At 39.0% G+C, this 19,309-nt stretch overlaps 1 protein-coding gene across 14 annotated transcripts in view; it reads right to left on the bottom strand.

Moving 5' to 3' along the window:
* Positions 1–19,309, bottom strand: part of ADTRP (androgen dependent TFPI regulating protein) — a 168,165-nt gene that overhangs the window by 102,853 nt on the left and 46,003 nt on the right. For 12 of the 14 annotated variants that reach the window (XM_027839686.1, XM_027839463.1, XM_027839611.1 and 9 more), the window contains one exon: positions 18,819–18,886. In XM_027839686.1, coding sequence (XP_027695487.1) covers positions 18,819–18,886 — 68 coding nt within the window. Of the gene's footprint in view, positions 1–13,761; positions 14,133–18,818; positions 19,049–19,309 lie in introns of those variants that run through there. The other 2 variants (XM_027840323.1, XM_027839812.1) reach the window with 2 other exon arrangements.

The following is a 19,309-nucleotide window of genomic DNA, read 5'->3' as shown; positions in this document are numbered from 1 at the left end:
ACACACACACACACACACACACACACACACACACACACACACACACACCCCTAAACTGATCTGGAACCTGGCACCATACACAGCAACAGATCTAAAGGGAAACTGGAAATAAGTTAACTTGAAAACCTGGTAGAACTGATAAGTAGCAGGGTACTATGGAAAAAAAGTAATGGCTCTGGAATCAGAGAACCTGAGTTCAAATCTAACATCTAACATTTATTATCTATATAGCATTGGGCAAGTCACTTAACCATTCTGAGCCTCAGTTTCCTGATCTGCAAAATGAAGGGCTTGGACTAGCCGATCTCCTCTGAGTTTCCTTTTGATTCTAAATCTATGATCTTGTGATCTTAAGAACAGATGGTTTGGTTAATTCCCACAAAGTCCAGTAGTGTTGGCCAGTGTCTGCTACATTATTGTGACAAGATCATGGCAGTAGAAATTTTCCTTTGAGAAAAATATTTCCAAGATAATGGACCCCTTACTTAAATTATAGCAAATAGAAGAAAATACTAGTAGGGAAGGGGCCTTGGAGATAATCTAATCTAATCCCCTCATTTTATAAATGGAGAAATTGAGGTCTACAGACTTGAAGTGATTTACCCAGCATCACACAGCAAAGCAAGTAACCTAAGACCTGAAGCTGGGCATTTTGATCCCAAAGCCTTTTCTGTACCACCAATATCCCTCCATTATTATGAAACAGGTCTCATTGTCATGAGTTTGACCATGTCAATTTTTGCAAGTTTGACAATCATCCCTTTAGCAATAATTCAGTTGAACAAACATTTGTTCAATAAACATTTATAGGGCATCTTCTATGTGCTGGGTATGGGGATATAAAAATGAACAACACTATGGGTCCTGTCCTCAAGGAATTTATGATTTTATGTATGTGTGTGTGTATGTGTGTGTGAATTTGTGCAGAGGGTGGAGGGGTTGCAATATACACACACACAAAAGCTAATGCAACTACAACAAAAGATGATTAAATACATAAGAGGTCAAGCAGAGTGGCCTGAAAGATATGAGGACAGAGGAATCACTCCTAGATGCAGAGATCAAGGAAAAAGGCAGCACCTGAATAGCTCCTTAAAGAAGAACAATGTGCAGGGGAAATTGTGCCAGGAATGGGGATCAGAGTGCAAAAGCTATGCCAAGGAGGGAGATGGCAGGATGAGAGCAAGGAATAGGGACTAGTCTGGTTCACCCAGGGCTTAATGTTCACAAAGAAGATTAACATGAAATAAGGCTGGAAAGATAAGTAGGAGCCAGGGTGCAGAGGGTGTTAAATTGCAGGAAAAGAAGTCTGTCTTTTATTTGGTGGGCAGTGGATAGCCACTGAAGGTTTTTGGATAAGGGAGGAAAATCACAGCAGTGGGAAGCAGGAAGAGAATGGAGGCACGGGATCCAGTTAGGCTATTATAATAGTCCTGGCACAGGTGGTGAATATTCTATACCAGTGGCAGTTGAAGGAGGGGAAGGAGGGGGCAGATGGGAGAAATATATTGGGGATGGGACCAACAAGACTTGTCAACTGTTTTGAATACAAAGACTTCAGGGGAGGGAGGAGTAAAGAATACTAAGGTATTATAGCAGAATGAGCAGGCAATTTAGAGTCAGAAGACCCAAGTTTGAATCTGGTTCAGTTATTTACTACCTGTGAGACTTCGGTCAGCTGTTACAGTGGATAGAATATAGTGGATAGTGCTGAATATGGAATCAGGAAGACCTGACCCTTAAAACACTAAAAACCTTGGACACTAAAATTCTGTGAAACACCCAGCAATTCTCAACCTTCATCTGTAAAATGAGGGGGTTGAACTCAGTGACCTCTAAGGTCCTTTCCAGCTCTACATTTTTGATTTTATGATCCTATAAGTCAATTTACTACTGTGGTCCTTAGTTTTGTCATCTCTAAAATGAAGGGACAAAATTGGGTGAGCTTTGAGGTTCCTTTAAGCTCCAAATCCTATGATCCTTATCTTGAGTGAGTGGGAAAAATGTGAGGCTATTAATAGGAACAAAGAAGTTAGGAGAAAAAGCACGGTGAGGAGCATTTAGGTGAGGATCAATGGAGATAGAAGAGTAGTATTGTCACTGGACACAGACCATCTGAACAGAAAGAGGAAAGAGATGAGGAGTCTAGGGAATAGATCATAAACCCAGCTTGTTAGAGTGATTGGACATTGCATTTATCCAGACATCTGGAGTTCTCTCTGTCTCTCTCTCTGGCAAAAATAAGGTAGTCAATAATTTCTTGGTATGATCACCAATCATCTCATCCTTCAAAAGGCAGAGGAACCAAAAAAGAATTGGCTCTTTTGAATCTGATTCTCATCAACAAAGAAGAAGTGGTTTCTTGGGTAGAAAGATGAGAACTATAGGAGGAAGTGAATAGTTTATCTTAAAATTTGTCACAGAAAGAGAGGAAAACCAGTCATAGTTTGACATAAATGTAGGTTTTCAGAAAGCAGATCTTAAAGGGTTGAGTATGGCTAAGTAAGATCTGTGAGCTAAAACTTTATCAGGGAAGTAAACCCAGGAAGGATAAAGAAACTCTCAAGAATGAAATTATGAAGAAATAAAAAAAAAAACATTCAAAATATTAGGAAGGTGTGGGGGGGCGGGGAGAAGGAGGGGAGTATTGATTAAAGAGAATAGTGAGGGTGCCAAGGGATACATCAACCATTTTAGATTTAGGAAATACCCAAAGGGAAGCAAGAACAGGTAATGGAGGATGAAAACCAAAGCACGGAGTGGTTTTGAAATTACAGTGTCAGTTGTGCTAACTCTCAGAATAAGCTGAAGCTGAGAAAGATAACAAAATGAGTTTGTTGTTTTTTTTTTATCTGAATTGGGAGAAATAGAAGGATCAAGGAAGGGAGAGGACTTGTTTTTTGGGATAGATGTGACCATTGTAATATATGAGACAGAGAAAGCAGAAATGTTTCATTATTATCTTGCTTCTGTCTTCTTCATAGGAAAATTCTTTTTGGACTGGAAAATACAGAACAAAAATGGCTAATGGGAAGTTGGTATCCAAGATAAATAGGGAAATGGTATTAGAGACCTTAGCTTCCCATGGGTGTTCAAATCACCAGGACCAGATGAAGGAAGTACTAAAGTGCTGAATAATCTTTAAAAGATTTTGGAGAACTGAAGACATGCCACAGGATGAGATAAGAACAAATGGTTTTCTTGACTTAAAAAAAAAAAGATAATTTAGGGTTCAAGTTACAGGTCAATGAACTTGACTTCAATTCCTGTAAAATTCTAAAATCAATTAATAAAGGAATGGTTAGTGAATTTCTAGAAAAGGAAGCAGTGGCCACAGAGAGCCAGCTTGACTTTATCAAGAACAAGTTATACCAGACTAACCTAATTTCTTTTTTGAGATAGGATTAAAGAAACTGTTAAATAAGGAGTATTCTGTTTACCTAGATTTCAGGAAAGCAATTAAGAAAATTTTTCATATTATCTTTCTAGATTTAAAAAAAATATAGGCTAGACCATAATATAGTTAGATGAAATTGAGCCACCTGCCACCAGAAGCTTTGAGTCTAAATTTTAGACAAGACATACAGGCAGGGAAGTGCATCATAGAAAACAAGACTGGAGTTCAGAAGGGGCCTCTGAGAAGTAGATATATATGCAGGAGTCCATATAAAGTTCAAGTTGAAACTTTGGGACTGAATAAGTAAAGCCAAGGGAGAGAGTGTGGAATATGAAGAGGAAGAGAAAAGTGAGAGAGGGAAGGGGAGAAGGAGAGGAAGAAGAAGAGATGAAAGGAGGACAGAGGTCTGGGGGATGGTGTTTCATTCAATAAACATTTATTTAGCATTTAATATGTTCAAACTCACATGCTCAGTGCTGAGAGAGACAAAAATAGAACTGATTTACCTACACATCACAATTCAGATAGAGCAGAGCTCCTTTGTGATGCTGGTGCTATAAAAAAAGACTAACAGCATAACAACAGCTCATAATCATACAGGATGTTCCAAAAGTCTTAGTGCAGCTTTAATTTATTAAAGCCTAAAGCTGCACTAAGACTTTTGGGACACCCCGTAGAGCATTTTGATTTTACAATGCAAAAAGACTAAATTTTTATATAAGTTTTTTTCCTATATTTAGCTGTTATGTTTCAAGACACATGATCTGACCTGCAGTATACCAGATATGTGTAAGTTATAAGCTGTATGTCTGAAAGTGTTATGATACCCTTTAGCCAAAAGCATTAAAGATTGACTTGACTATTAGCTGTATCACAACAAGCTTCTTAAAGAGTATTAAGAAACATCTGGTCTATTGACTTAATTTTTCCATTTTATCTGGGTGTTTGGCCTTCGGCAGGCATAGCTTAATTCTACCAATCCTGACTCTGGCTAGTTTTCTAAAATAATTATTCTTAGGTTGTATGGGCCATAACATAGCTCAGTATCAGTAAAAGAAAATTTTAAGGATCAAGAGACATGCCCTAGACTCTTGTCCCCTCCTTTCCTTGCTCACATACACACAGACACACACACACATACACCATATATATATATATATATATATATTTTTTTTTTTCCTTCATAAGTAAAAAAGAAAAATGTCTTCAGTTTCACACATGTCTGTAAGAGTCCACTTTTACTCAGGCTTACTTACAGAAATAAAGAATGCTATTTTGGCAACTGCCAGAGGGGGATTTTCACTTTTGAAAGATTGTAATGTGCTGTTCTAGAGATACTTACTGAACTCAAGGCAACCCACCAAGTAGCCGTTGGAGTCACGGAATCTGAAGGTAGGACTTTTAGGACCTGGAGTTAGCATCTCCAGTTGATAGTTCCTTCCTCTCTGACATTACTTTCCCTTTATGTATATATGCACTTATTCTTGTATGTATCTTGCATATACACTATATATATATATTTATATGTGTGTGTGTGTGTGTATATACATATATACCTATATATACATGTATGTATCTTATGTCTACTTTACATATTATCTCCCCCAGAAAGTGAATTTCCTGAGAGCAGAGACTGTTTCTACCTTTCTTTATATCCCCAGCATTTAGCATAATGCCTGACACATACTAAGGTTTAATTAATGCTTGCTGATTGACTGATTTGATTTTTGCTTCAGCCAACAAACAATTCAATTCAACTAGCATTTACTAAGTGCCAAGTAGGGACAAAGTCAAATGGATTTCATCCAGGAGCCAGTTCAGATGAGTCCCTCAGTAGTCAGATTAGGAAAATTTATTTTTTGAGTTAGATTACAAGTATTGTGTTCCCAATTTGATGGAACATTTATTGAGTGGCCGAGCAGCAAGCACATACTAGCCAACAGGGGAAAGAGCAGTTAATAGATCATATTTGGAAAGAGCTTTCAAGTTTACAGGGAACTTTCCTCATAATAGTCTTGTAAGTTAAGTGGTGCAAATATTATCATCTCTGATTAACAGATGAGGAAACTGAGGATCTGGGAGGATGACTTGCCCATGATCACATAACTAGTAAGTACATGAGGCAGAATTCAAGCCCAGATCTCCTCACTCCAAGTCAAGGAGACTGTACGCTATACTTGTCTCCAAAAGAGAAATGACACAGTTCTGGTTTCCCAAGGAGCCTAGAAATAAAATATCTACCCAGTGATGATATAATGTTGAAAGTTTAGAAGGTAGTCCAGGGACCCTCAAAGTATCTGGGATCACATTGACCAGGTTTGATCTTGAAGGCTTACCCTGAAAAGGGTCATGTTCTCTCTTTGGCTTATTCACCTAGAGTTGCTTGAGAAAAATCTCCTTATATGCTCAGGATATAGCTTGTGTATAGGTTTCCCCAAATGTTAGTAAAGGGATCTTTAGCTCCCATATAAACATTAAAAGTATCAAATGTATCTATATCTATATATCCAACTCAGGACAGCATTTATTTCACCTTCACAGAAAATGGAAAATAGGACAATTAAACAATGCAGTGGATAAAGTACAAATCTGGTCTGAGACACTTACTAGCTGTGTGGCCAAGTCATTTAACTCTGTTTGCCTCAGTTTCCTCATCTGTGAAATGACCTAGAGAAGAAAATGGCAAACCACTCCAGTATGTCTGCCAAGAAAACCCCAAATAGTATAATGAAGAGTCGAACATGACTGAAATCACCCAATAACAACAACAACAACAACAGAAAATACAAAACAGGAAAAATTAATAGAAATCTATAAAGAAATACAGAAAATACGGAAAATACTCAAGGAGCCCATCAGCTCCACCTAGGAAGGAATTAAACTTGGAGTGGCTACTTGGGCACCCCTTTGAAGTGCTTATGATTCCCTCTTTCCCAAAGAACTCTACACAATCTATCCAAGACTCATAATGTCACGCTATAGTTTCCAGGGGTGGAGAACTTGTGGCCTCGAGGCCACACGTGGCCTCCCCACCCCTGTTTTAGACTCTCCCCAGAAGATAAACATATTTTGGAGGGTTGGGGACAGTAGCTTTCCTATTGAACCAATTCTACGTAACTCACTGCATTTGTTCTTCAAATATTACCCTTGCTGTAGTCTATGTCCATCTACTTCTTTCTAATCTCATCAGGCTGTTTGGAGAATTCATCAAGTTGATTTAGGACTCTCCTAATCCTTCTTTCCTTAAAATAATTAACTATCATGGGGGGAGGGGGTGGAGGAGAGAAGATCTATGAGAATCCATAGAAGGAAGAAATGAATTCTGGCTGCAGGTATTCAAGACTTCAAACTAGAGAAACTTGTGTGGGTAACTTTGGGCAAGTCACTGAACATCTTTGAGTCTAAATATCTTCTAAGAAGTCAGGATAATAGTCATTGCACTGCTTACCTTCAATAGATGTTTTGAAGATTTAACGCAATAAAATTATTAGTTGATAGTTATGTAGAGCTTTAAGGTTTATAAATGTCACCTTATATGAAATTCACAATAATAATGTGAGAAAAATACTGTAGATATTATCATCCCCATTCTTCAGATAAAGAAATTGAGGCTCAAAAAGTTAAGTGACTAATCCATGTTCAAATAGCCATTAAGAAAGAGTTAGAGGAAAGACTTGAATTGAGGTTTTCCTATGTCCAGCTCTAGAAGTCTGTCTATCCACTATACTATATTGACCCTCTAGAGCAGAGACTTATATCCTAGACTCCCTTTGGCAGTCTGGTGATGCTTATGAAGTCTTTCTCAGATTAATGTTTTCAATTGAATAAAATAAAATATATAGAAAAGAAAACAAATATATTGAAATATAGTTATTAAAATATATTTTTAAAACCAAGTTAATGGACACCAGGTTAAGAACCTCTCTGCTCTAAAGGCAGTATAATGTAGCAGATATGATCATGAGCTTACAATCAAGGAGAACTGGATTAAAATCTTTTCTGACGCTTATTAGGGATATGTTGTTACTGAGGAGCTGATGAACCACTCGAATGTTTTATGTATTTCTCTATGGATTCCTATTAGTTCTTGCTTGTTTTGTATTTTCTATGTTGTTGTCGTTGGGTCATTTCAATTGTATCCAAGTCTTTGTGATACCATTTGGGGTTTTCTTGGCAAAGATACTAGAGCGATTTGCTGTTTCCTTCTGCAGCTCATTTTGTAGATAAGGAAACTGAGGCAATCAAGGTTAAATGACTTGCCCAGGGTCAAATAGATAGTAAGTATCTGAGGTCAGAGGAGTCTTCCTCATTCCAAGCCTGACACTCTGTCCACTGTGCCATCTCACTGCCTCATTAGGGATATGACTGGGCAAATTTCTTAACCTCTCTAGGCCTCAGTCTTCTCAAAAATGTAGAGTTGGACTTGATGTCTAAGGTCCCCTGTAGCTCTAATTCTATTATTTGTGTCAGAATTAATGATTACTGGGCAGCTAGGTGGTACAGTGAGTAGAACACCTGACTTAAAGTCAGGAAGGCCTAAGTTCAATTCCTTCCTCAGACACATACTTAGCTGTATGACCCTGGTCAAGTCACAACTTCTCTATGTCTCATTTTCCTCATCTGTAAAAAGAGGCTGATAATAGCACCTATCTCACAGGGTTGTTATGAGGATCAAATGAGTTAATATTTGTAAAGTGTTTTGCAAACTTGAAAGCACTATATAAATGCTAGCTATTATTATTGTTATTATTACCCATTAAAGCTATGGTATAGTGGAAAATGACTTGGATTTGGAATCAAGTGGCCTGAGTATGAATGTCGCTTCCCTTCGTTACTGTCTCCATGGTCTTTGGCAATCACTTCATTCCCCTGGGTCTCAGTTTCCTATAAAATGAGGAGACTGGACTAAATGGTCTCCAAGGACCCATCTAGCTCAAAATTTTGACTAGAACCTTCTAAATGTAGCTGCAGGAATCTGGGCCTGAACTTACAAAAATTCATAGCAGTCCTATAAGCCTGTGCCACCAGACTGGGAATCGGAGGAGTTAATTAAAAGAAATTAAAATCCCAAAGGAAAATCTGTTCTTTGGGATATCTGTAACCCCCTTTCCTCCCAACCTCCAATAATATTGGAACAAGTACTAGCAGGAGCCGCTTGGCCATGAAATCCTTGGGGTTTGGTAGTTCTCCATTTGGGAAGAGAGGAAACTAATGCAAGATCTCTCTTGGACAGGTATGGAAGGAGTTTAGGAGACTCTTGAGAAAAGAAGCAAGGGGAAACCTCAGTGGTCCAATGGTAACAGCCCAGTTGCCCATCTGCAGCTCCCTTCTTCAAGACAAGGAGAAATGATTTGTAAATGGACAAGTGGAAAGGTGTGAGGCTCTCTGTTTTTGTAATGTAGAGTTGCTCCAGTGTCAGAGACTCTAAGCAAACTCAACACTACCTTACTTCTGCTTAATTATGTTTTTACTTTTTTAAATCTATTAAAGAATACATTTGCTAGATTTAATATTATTTCTCCTAAATACACATAGTTCACCCTGTCCTTATATTGCCTCTTATCCCTTTATTGGAAGAATGAGGGCACAATGAGAACCAAATAGTAGAGTGACCTTTCTCTAGCGCAGGTTTGGGAACTGCACCTCCAGTCCATTGTTAGAGAGTTGCTTTCCATTTGTTGGCATAGGCACAACTCGCTTCATAACTACATGCCTAAGTGCAGAATTAACAAAAGTGCAGGCCCTATTTTATAAATTTTCCCAGTAGATAGTGATGTGCTGGCACCACCCTTCCCCAGCCCCACCACCATATATTCAGAATGTTTTTTGATTATACCATATTGTCTCACTGAGAATAAAATAAGGACAGTCTTGCCTTTCATGTGATCTTACCTTCTTAATCCTTAAAGCTAAACTTAAAACTCATTTTCAGAGAGAATACAGGGCGGATTTACTCTCAGGCCCAAACCTCACAAATTTCAAGAGAAAAAGCTTCAGTAAAAGTTCAGAGTATAAATAAGCCAATTTTGTAACAATCAGAAGGAAAAACAAGTAAAACCACAAAGCAAACCCAAAATATTACTGGAAAATATTATAACATGAAAGAAAGTAAGCCAATAGTGCCAGGCAGAAGAAACTCTGACAGACCACCTAGAGATCATGAAAAGGAACATCAGAATGGCTTAAGAGGAAGAAAAAGGCAAAAAAAAAAGAAATTAGAAATGAGTTTAAGTCAGAAATTAGAGCCTATAATTGGGGATTTAAAAAATACAAATAGTAGACCAGGAAAAAGATGAAGAAATGAAAGAGAGATGACCAGATTTGGAACACAATCCTCTTCTGGCAACCAAGTTTAAAATGAGAATAAGAAAATAAGAATTTAAAATAAGAAAAACAATGGAATAGGACTGGAGGGTGTTTGAGGAGGCTGAAACTACTCTAACACATGGTGACTAGTTAAACACTTGGCTAGTGCTTCCTTGATTTTCCTTCTTCGCGGAGAGGCCTTCTCCCCAACCTCTGAAAGCCACATGTTCATTTGTAGTACAAGCGTAACCATGGTGATATGAGTAAGCACACCCTGGGTTGCTTCCCTCTTTCCCAACCACAGCACACCACTTTGGATGGGAAGGAAACATGTTCCTCAGATTTTCCTATTTTCTTCTTCATCAATAATTTCATCCCTCCAAAAACTTGCCAATCGTCACACATGCATGTTGCTTCACTTGTATCTGTCAAGATGCCAACATGCCAACCTCATGTACAGGGTGATAGTGTTCTGTTTTCTACTGATCTTTATCAGCGTTGCCATGTCATAACCATCATCAGTGATAAATATTTATTTGGCACCCCCAGGGGAACTCCAAGCTGGTGAGAAGAGGGAAATACCTTGCCAATACAAATACACAGAGCTATAATACCTGAAGTAAACACTAGTGAGTGCCCTACTTCTTGGCTCACTGAAAGTCACTGTAGTGAGATTTTAAGAGTCTGCTGTGAATCAGGACCAGGTTCCTGAAGGAAGAAGATTTTAAGTTTTTATCGACTACCTGTGCTGGCCAAGAACCTGTCTATTAGAACACAATAGAGTGATTAACGAGCTGCTTCTATGTAGAACAACTTGGAGGGGAGAAAACAAGAAAATGTCATAAATCATTTGAGTTTGGACTATCTTTAGAGTAAACGTTGCCATCTTCTCGATTTCTCTTGTCAATCTTTGCCTGCCCAAGGAAGGTGGAGTAAATCATTTCTTCTCATTTAAAGCTTGTTCAAAGTTGCTCTTGTAGGAATGTCTTACCATTGCTTCTGTGTCTTCTCTAGTCCTACCTACAGTCAAGGACTCCTTTGTGCCTTTCCTTCTGTCCCTCTCTCCTGCTGATCTGAGTAGATGTTCTTAAAAGTTGTTAGCTACCCTTCAATTATATTGCTAATTAACAAACTTACTACCTGGAACACAACTCAATTGACATTTTTTTTGTAAGGATAGCAATTAAAAAGAAAACCATAGCTAAGGGATATTTAATATATAGATATATACCTTCCCCAAATCTTGAAACTATACAGTCTTAATCCTGGAAGAGAACTTATGAGGTCACTGAGTCCCTCTATTCCCCTACCTTCAAGTAGTACCCTAACTAAACCACTGCAGGAAGATGAGCACATTCTCTTAACTACTTATTTAAAATTCCTAGGAAGGAATCATAGCTCTGAGCTTACATGAATGAGGCTCCATCTTGGAGGCACTTTATAAATCATTGTCTTTGGCTAATACCAACCCCACCCAGGGTTTCCCCCCCAAAACATCAGAATTTAGCTTATATCTAGGTTCCACAGGAAAAAAAAAGTCATTCATATCCCATGCAAGCACTCAAGCTACTAATACATCAAACATAGGACAAGCTTTACTTAACCACACAAAAATGCAAATCAGAAAGGACTCTCATCCAAGTCTACAAACAGTGAAAGTTACTCTACTTCACTCTCAGTTGAGCTTCTAACTTTCCCAGGGACCTGTTGAGTTTTCGAGGTACATAGCACTATCACTGGATCAAGACTTCTTTGTAAGGGATAAGGTATCAAGTATCAGGGTTGCCAGAGAGTCAAGCAACTCACCCCTCAACTGAACCCCATCGGCTACAAGTGAAGATTCCTATCCTCCAGATTTATAGTACTGTACAGGCAGACTTTGTTTTATTGAACTTCACTTTATTGAGCTTCACAGATATTGAGATTTTTACAAATTGAAGGTTTGTGGTAACCCTGAGTCTAGCAAGTCTATCAGTGCCATTTTTCCAATAGCACATGCTTACACAATGTCTCTGTGTCACATTTTGATAATTCTCACAAAATTTCAAACTTTTTCATTATTATTATATCTATTACAGTGATCTGTGATCAGTGATCTTTGATATTATTATTATAATTGTTGTGGGGTGTCACAAACCACCCCCATATAAGAAGGCAAACTTAGTCAACAAATGTTGTGTGTTTGGATTGCTCCATTGACCCACCCTGCTGTTCCCCATCTCTCTCCCTCTCCTCAGGCGTCCTATTGCCTGAGACACAACAATATTGAAATTGGGTTAACTAAGAACCCAACAATGACCTCTAAGTGTCGAAGTGAAAGGAAAAGTCAATTGATGAGGCAAACTACACTGCTGTCTTATTTTAGGAAACTGCCACAGCCAACCCAACCAATACGTTGGAAGAAAGGAGATGTTCTCCCATCTCCTCCAGCAGTACCAATTCAAGCACTGGGGTCAGCCTTGGTAAGAAATAAGGCTACTTCATTATGTGAGACAGAGGTGAAAGAAGAGCTAATGATAAAAGACATCTGAATGATAAGAACTCAGGAAGAAGGGAGAAGAAGGAGCCATGATAAATGGCCTCAATCTTTTTCTGTAAAATGTAAAACAAGGTTCTCAGTTGAGAGAATGGGGGGAGGGGAAGCCATGGTAAGTTTGAGGAGGTATGAAAAGGTTTGGAAGAGTTGCTGTGAAGAGTGGGATAGTGAGTTGAGAAGGAATGTATGTCAGAATTGCCTAGCAGCTGTTGAGGTTGTGCAACATAATTTGCAACTCAACAACAGTCCAGGTTGTATAACACAAATTTGTAGTGAACTCAGAAAAATAATTGCATCAATTTCTCCATCTTCATTCAACAGTATATGTGTAGGAGTAAAGGTAGAAAATGGTGGAACAATCCAAGGCTGAGACTTGGCTGAACATTATCGGTGATATGATAAGGGGCTGGGTATTCAAGAGAGTATGACAGTGTATAGTTGAATTGGTTCACCAAGGTGTCAAGATGGGGAGAAGAGGAGTGAGTGGTTAGTGCAAGGGATATGGCCTGGGAGAGAATTGAGGGGTCAAGGGATTGGAGGTCATAGTGCAGATGCAGAGTAGAGTTTTATAAAGGAAAGGAGAGGAAGAGGTAAAAAAGGCAATAAATTAAGACTGCATGAAAGTATTTTAGAAGTCTTGAACACAAAAGTGGTACATTTACAGGTGATGGCAAGGTTAAGCATATGCCCATCTTTATGTGTAGCTGAGGTAGGGTGGAGAATTAACTCATTGGAAGTGAATAGGTTGAAGAACTGAGTAGTTAGTGTTTGAGGGAAAGTTAATATGTGTGTTGAAGTTCCCTAATAAGAGCAAGAGTTGGGAAGCAAAGAAGACAACAGCTACCAGGATTTTGATTGGGTAGTAGATATGAAAACCATGAACCTCAAAAGAAAAGAGGTTACTGAATGATAAAGATAAAAGGAGAATCTGGAAGTGACAATAGGGAGAAAGGGGCATTTCAACTCCCCACTTCAGCTAGTGAGTTGAGGAGAATAAGTAAAGGTGCAGCCAGTACTGGAAAGGGTGACTAGGGAGGCTTTGTTATCACAGGTGGGGGAGGGGTAGTCAGGGTTTCAAGAATAACTGGTAGATGAAAGGAGGGAAGAGGAAAAGATTTCAGATGAAGGGAAAATTTGCTGTCTATGGAACAGGTATTCCAGAGGGCAGAGTGAAAGGGTAGAGTGGTATTTGGCTGAAACTCTAGGGTGGGAGAGTTGAGGGGATGGGAATGAGGAATCTGGTGAAGGAGTGTGAGAAATAGGGTTTGGATGATGATGTACAGGAGTTCAGAGTCACTGGGATGTGAAGGGTATGACCAGGTGTGAAAATGTTCACCGTTGAATGGAGGGTGCCATTCCTCTTTCCAATGGAAGTTGAAGATTGGGCAGAAGGCAAGTGCACTATGAAATGGGAGCCACAAGGTGAGATGGTTATATGGGAAGCCCCACTTCACAACTCTCCTTCCCTCTAAAAGCTGAAGATTAGACAGGAAAAGGGAGCAGTTGGAGATAAAAGTCAAACCTGCACAGCGGGAGAAAGAAGTCTCATTCTTCACCAACTTTCCTTTTCCTTTTCCCTTTAAGGACAGAGAAAGCAGGAGATTGACAGCTTGAAGGGTAGGTTGTTTTTCTTTGCCCTGGGGTTCTCCATATCCCAGTTAGGAGAATGGACTGGCAGCAGAATTTGGAAGCTGTCACATATGTCTGCTGTCACATATGAAGCCATTGTTTTGGGGCAGATGGAAGATACCAGTGGTCAGAGAAATGCTGGGCTCCTCTTCTCACTTAAGCAGGTGGCAGCAGGAAGTGGTAGACTCAGCACAGGGAGAAGTCCTTTGGGGCACATGCAAGACACCTTCTCTCACCCCTTCTCATCTTCTCTCAAGGGACATGCTGGGCCAGCAGAAGAAGGAAGAATTAGATGATATCTAATGGGCAGTGCAGTAGATAGAGCACTGAGCCTGGAGTCAGAAAGATGTGAGTTCAAGTCCAGCCTCAGACACTTTCTAGCTGTGTGACCCTGGGCAAATCACTTAACCCTTATTTGCCTCAATTCCTTATCTGTAAAATTGGGACACGCTAGAGAAGGAAATGACAAAACACTCCAGTATCTTTGCTAAGAAAACCCCATGGATAAACCCATGAAGTCACAAAGAGTCAGACACGATTGAACTACTGAACAACAACAAATGACCATACCAACTCTTAAAGCTATTATCTTATGATCATCTAGGGAAGGAGTTTAGGTAGAAGACAGAAGAGGGACACGGATAATCTTTTTGGGGACACATACATTAAGAATTTGTTTAGAGGCAGCTAGGTGGTGCAGTGGATAGAGCACTAGCCCTGGATATAGGAGGACCTGAGTTTAAATCCAGCCTTAGACACTTACTAGCTATGTGACCCTGGGCAAGTCACTTAACCCTGGTTGTCTCAAAAACAAACAAAAAAACAAACAAACAGAACAAGAGTTTGGATAAGGAATGAGAAGCCAGAAAAGGAAATAAAGGAGTGGTGAGGGTTGTAGGTGTCTGAATCAGAGACAAAAATAAAATATCTTCTGATGGTTTTCAATGGTGTTAAACTCAAGCTCTATAGAAAGGCAGAAGATGAAAGCTGTAAAAAAAAAAAGATTGTGGAATTGGTGATTAGGATGTCATTTGTATTTGGAGATGTTGGTATTTTATCAACACAGACTATGAAAGAGTAATTTTGAGGGAGGGCGGATTGGGGGAGGGGGTAGTCAGAAGCAAAACATTTTTGAGGAGGGACAGGGTGAAAGAAGAGTGAGAATAGAATAAAAGAGGGTGGGGGGAATAGGATGGAGGGAAATACAGTTAGTAATAGTAACTATGACAAAAATTTTGAAGGAAGTTTCTCTGATAAAAGCTCATTTCTCAAACATATAGAGAACAGAGGCAAATTTTTAAAAATGAGCGCCATTCCCCAACTGATAAATGATCAAAAGATATGAACAGTTTTCAGGTGAAGTAATCAAAGTTATCTACAGCCATATGAAAAAACACTCTAACTCACTATTGATAAGAGAAACGCAAATTAAAATAATTCTGAGGTACTACCTCATACCTATTAGATTGGCTAATAGGACAGAAAAGGTAAATAGCAAATGTTGGAGGGGATGTGGGAAAAATGAAATATTAATGCCTGTTGGTGGAATTGTGAAGTGATTCAACCATTCTGTAGAGTAATTTGGAACTATGCCTAAAGGGCTATAAAACCATACATACCCTTTAACCTAGCAATTCCACTACTAGGTCTGTGTTCCAAAAGAAAAAAAAAAAAGAAAAGTACCTATATGCTCAAAAATATTTATAGCAACTCATTTCTGGGGGCAAAGAATTAGAAATTGAGGAGATGCCCATCAATTGGGGAATGACTGAACTAGTTGTGGTATGTGATTATGATGGAATACTATTGTACTATAAGAAAAGATGAGCAGGATGCTCTCAGAAAAAAACCTGGAAAGATGGGCTGATGCAAAGTGAAATGTACTGTGTACAAAGTAACAGCAATATTGGAAGATGATCAGCTGTGAATGACTTAGATATTCTCAGCAATACAATGATCCAAGACAACTCTGAAGGACTTATGATGAAAAATGCTATCTATACCCAGAGAAAGAACTGATGGTGTCTGGATATAGATTGAAGTTTACATTTTTTTTTTTACTTTATTTTTCTTGAGGTTTTTTTTCTTCTTCTATGTTTTCTTTCACAACATGACTAATATGGATATGTTTTACATGACTACATATGAATAACATATCGAATTGTTTGCCTTCTCAATGAGGTGGATTGGGGAGAGAGGAAGGGAGAGAATTTGGAATTCAAAGTTTTGAAACAAATGTTAAAAATTGTTTTTACATGTTACTGGGGAAAAATAAAAACAAAATACTTTTAAAAAAAGAAAGTAATTTCAGTAGAATTGTGAATGTGTACAATAGATTGCAAGGGGCTGAACATAGAGTGTGTAGTAGAGACATAGAAGCATTAGGAGAGGAGGATTTTTAAAGGGAGTTTAGGAGTGAAGAAAAGAAGAGAGATGGAATGATAACTATGAAATAGAGTTAAGACTTAAACATGTTAGAAGACTCGAGCAAAGGAGAGATTGAGGATGTGTGGAACAAAGAGGATGACTGCTAAGGCAAGGTCTTAGAGGAGATGGGAGAGAATGGTTTTGAGATATGGAAACAGAAATGGGGAGCTGAAGGACCTCATTAGCTGGCCTCAATCTGCTCAGTTCCTTGAGGATGAAGACCTATTCTTTACCTAGCACCTAACTTTGAACATAAATGATGTTCAGTTTTGTCTGCATTTATAACTCTTTGTTAAGTTGTTGGGGATGAACAAAAAACAACTAGACAATGGCAAATTGTTACCAATTGCTAGATTGTGTAGTGCACAATAACAAGAACTATAGAAATTCAAAGATGCCATGTATTTGCAACTGTGAGATGACAACCCTGAGGAGAGAAGAATTTTCTTGTTAGAATTTTTCCATTGAACAGGTAGGGTGAGGCCATATGAAGACCTGCATAACATGAGCTTGAATTTGATCCAGTAGACAGGAGGGAGCCCCTGGAGGTCCTTGAGTAAGGAGATGGCAAGAGTAAAGCTGTCAAAGCATCATAATAGATGAGGTTAGCCTCAATATGTGGGTTAGGTTAGAACAGGGAGGGAATGGAGACAAAGAGACTGGTATGGAGCCTAATGCAATAGGTGTGACATAATGAGGGGTGGGACCTCAGGAATGGAGCCAGCCAAATGGACTTGGGTGGTGCTACTGGGAATAAAGAAAAAAGGAATAAAGCCAAGAGACATTTGCAAGAAACAATAGGATTTTCCTGACAGATTGGATAAGAGAAGGGGGAAGAGGGCACCAGAGCATTGTGGCTCAACTAATAGAAAGGGGTAAGTTTGGGGCTATAATGAGAAGGTTGGTTTTGAACATGTAGATTTTGACTTAATAGAGAGACATCCAAACTAGAAAGACAATTAAATCTGAACTCCAGTCCTAGCCCCCAGTCATAGCCCTTCCTCCATCTTCTACTTCCCATTCTCAAAAATACAACATGACAGATGCATGTTGCTTAGTTTTCTACTGTGTGTTGCTGTAGTTCTATAAAAACAATGTGGTTTTTTTGAGCAAATTCTGTGATTAAATCAAGCAGCAGCTTTGATATTTACAAACACATTGCAGCTGCATTCAAAATGCAATCTGCCAAGCCCCTCAGGAATCTAAAGGACTCTCTTCATCCAAGACAAACTCCACCAGTTGGGCAAGGGAGAATGGGATGTCACCTCGAGGGCCTTTGGATCTCAAGCCCTCCTACCTCCCTCCACTTGCAAATTTTGTGCTTCATTTTCTCTGGCAAAACACAGCTTTCTGAAAACCTACCCTTTCTAAATTGGCAGCAGGATTAACTAGGACTCTAAAATTTGCTTCAATGCCCCAAACTAAGATAGATGTGAACCTAGTTCCAAGTCCTTTGTGGGGTGTTCCAGAATTCCTTGCCATGCTGTAATGAAGAGAACAAGCATTTGTTAAGCCAGGCACTGTACTAAGCTCTTCATAAATATCATCTCATTTAAGACTTACCACAATAGGTGAAATAGGTGCTATTATTATCCCCATTTTTCAGCTGAGTAAACTGAGGCAGACAGAAATTAAATAACCTGCCTAGGATTACACAACTAATATATGTCTGAGGTGGATTTGAACTGACTGACTTTAGACCCCGCTCTCTATCCGCTATGCCACCAAGATGCTTAAATTTTAACTAAATCTGCCAATTATTTTCCACCATGATCTTTTGGCTTTTCTTGTTTTAAAATGAACACTTATGAAGCATATTGGTCATTTATTCATGGTTCACTGCTGTATACTGTATGGTCAGAAGAGTTTAAACGACAAAAGAAGCAGCACTGTCATGGGAATGATTTGCACATGCATACCTTTAAAAAAGCATTTTTGTTGTTATTGTTGCTCAGAAGGTCTACCCTTTCAGTTGGAGACAGAGTCTATAAAAATGGAAGTGGGAGCTGAATTTGGCAAAGTGTGTTTGCTGTTTCCAAGGTAAATCTGCTATTCTCTGCGTACTGAAAAATGGCATGCTTCCTCCATTCAAAATTACACTTCCTACACAACATACATTGCCCTTGTCACCCACTTCCTCGGTACCCTGGGAAAGCTAAAAAGCCTGCTGCACAGAATGAAACTCCTTTCTGCACCAAGGGTGAGATCAGTGATGTCATCACTGACGTTTAACTTGCCTCCCTGGGATTATCAGAGAAGAATTCTGGGTCGGTCTCTTCAGAAGACCTCTTGACATTTGGCTCGCCAAGACGCCCCCAGACACTGCCCCAAATAAGTTACTTGCAGCACATTGTTTAGGAAAACAGAATGGCAAAAGTCTCAAGCAATGAAAAGAAGGAAGATTCAGATAATGGAGCTTTTTTTTTTCTTCTTCTGAAAACAAAAGTTTTCTGTCTGGAGGCACAGATGGTAGAAAAGCAAATAGACAGATTGGTCCCTGGTGCAGCACAGACTTAGACTTACCAGATTCAGCACTGTCAAGTATTTCCACTGGCCTCCATACAGGAACATTTGTGATAATTGCTGCTCTGCTGCTTGGAAGGAGAAATAACAGTTGATGAAAATATACCAGCCCCAAACAAGGAAGTGGTATACGCACACAGACGCTCTTGCCATGGCTTAGCTCAGACCAAGGGACTCAAAGCAATTTTTCTGTTCTTTCTAGAATTCAGCATTTGAAACCCTTGACCTTGTTGTGTGCTCAGTAAAACTACTATCTCCACCCACTCCTGGGGAAGGTGATTTCAACACTAATGAACCTTGCTTCCTCTTCTACTGTTCCTTCCTAATAAACTTGGGAAACAAGATTTTTGTTGGGCTTTAGATAGCCAGCATTTAAGCCCATTCAAGATTATGCCAGATCAGTTTAAGGTTTACATAAATTTGGATTTTCTTTCTTTCTTTCTTTCTTTCTTTCTTTCTTTCTTTCTTTCTTTCTTTCTTTCTTTCTTTCT

Source organism: Vombatus ursinus, unplaced genomic scaffold (assembly GCF_900497805.2).
Source record: "Vombatus ursinus unplaced genomic scaffold, bare-nosed wombat genome assembly UNPS02000577.1, whole genome shotgun sequence".
Classification (NCBI taxonomy): Eukaryota; Metazoa; Chordata; class Mammalia; order Diprotodontia; family Vombatidae; genus Vombatus; species Vombatus ursinus.
The sequence above is the reverse complement of the archived record's forward strand: the minus strand, read 5'-3'. Positions and strand labels throughout refer to the sequence as shown.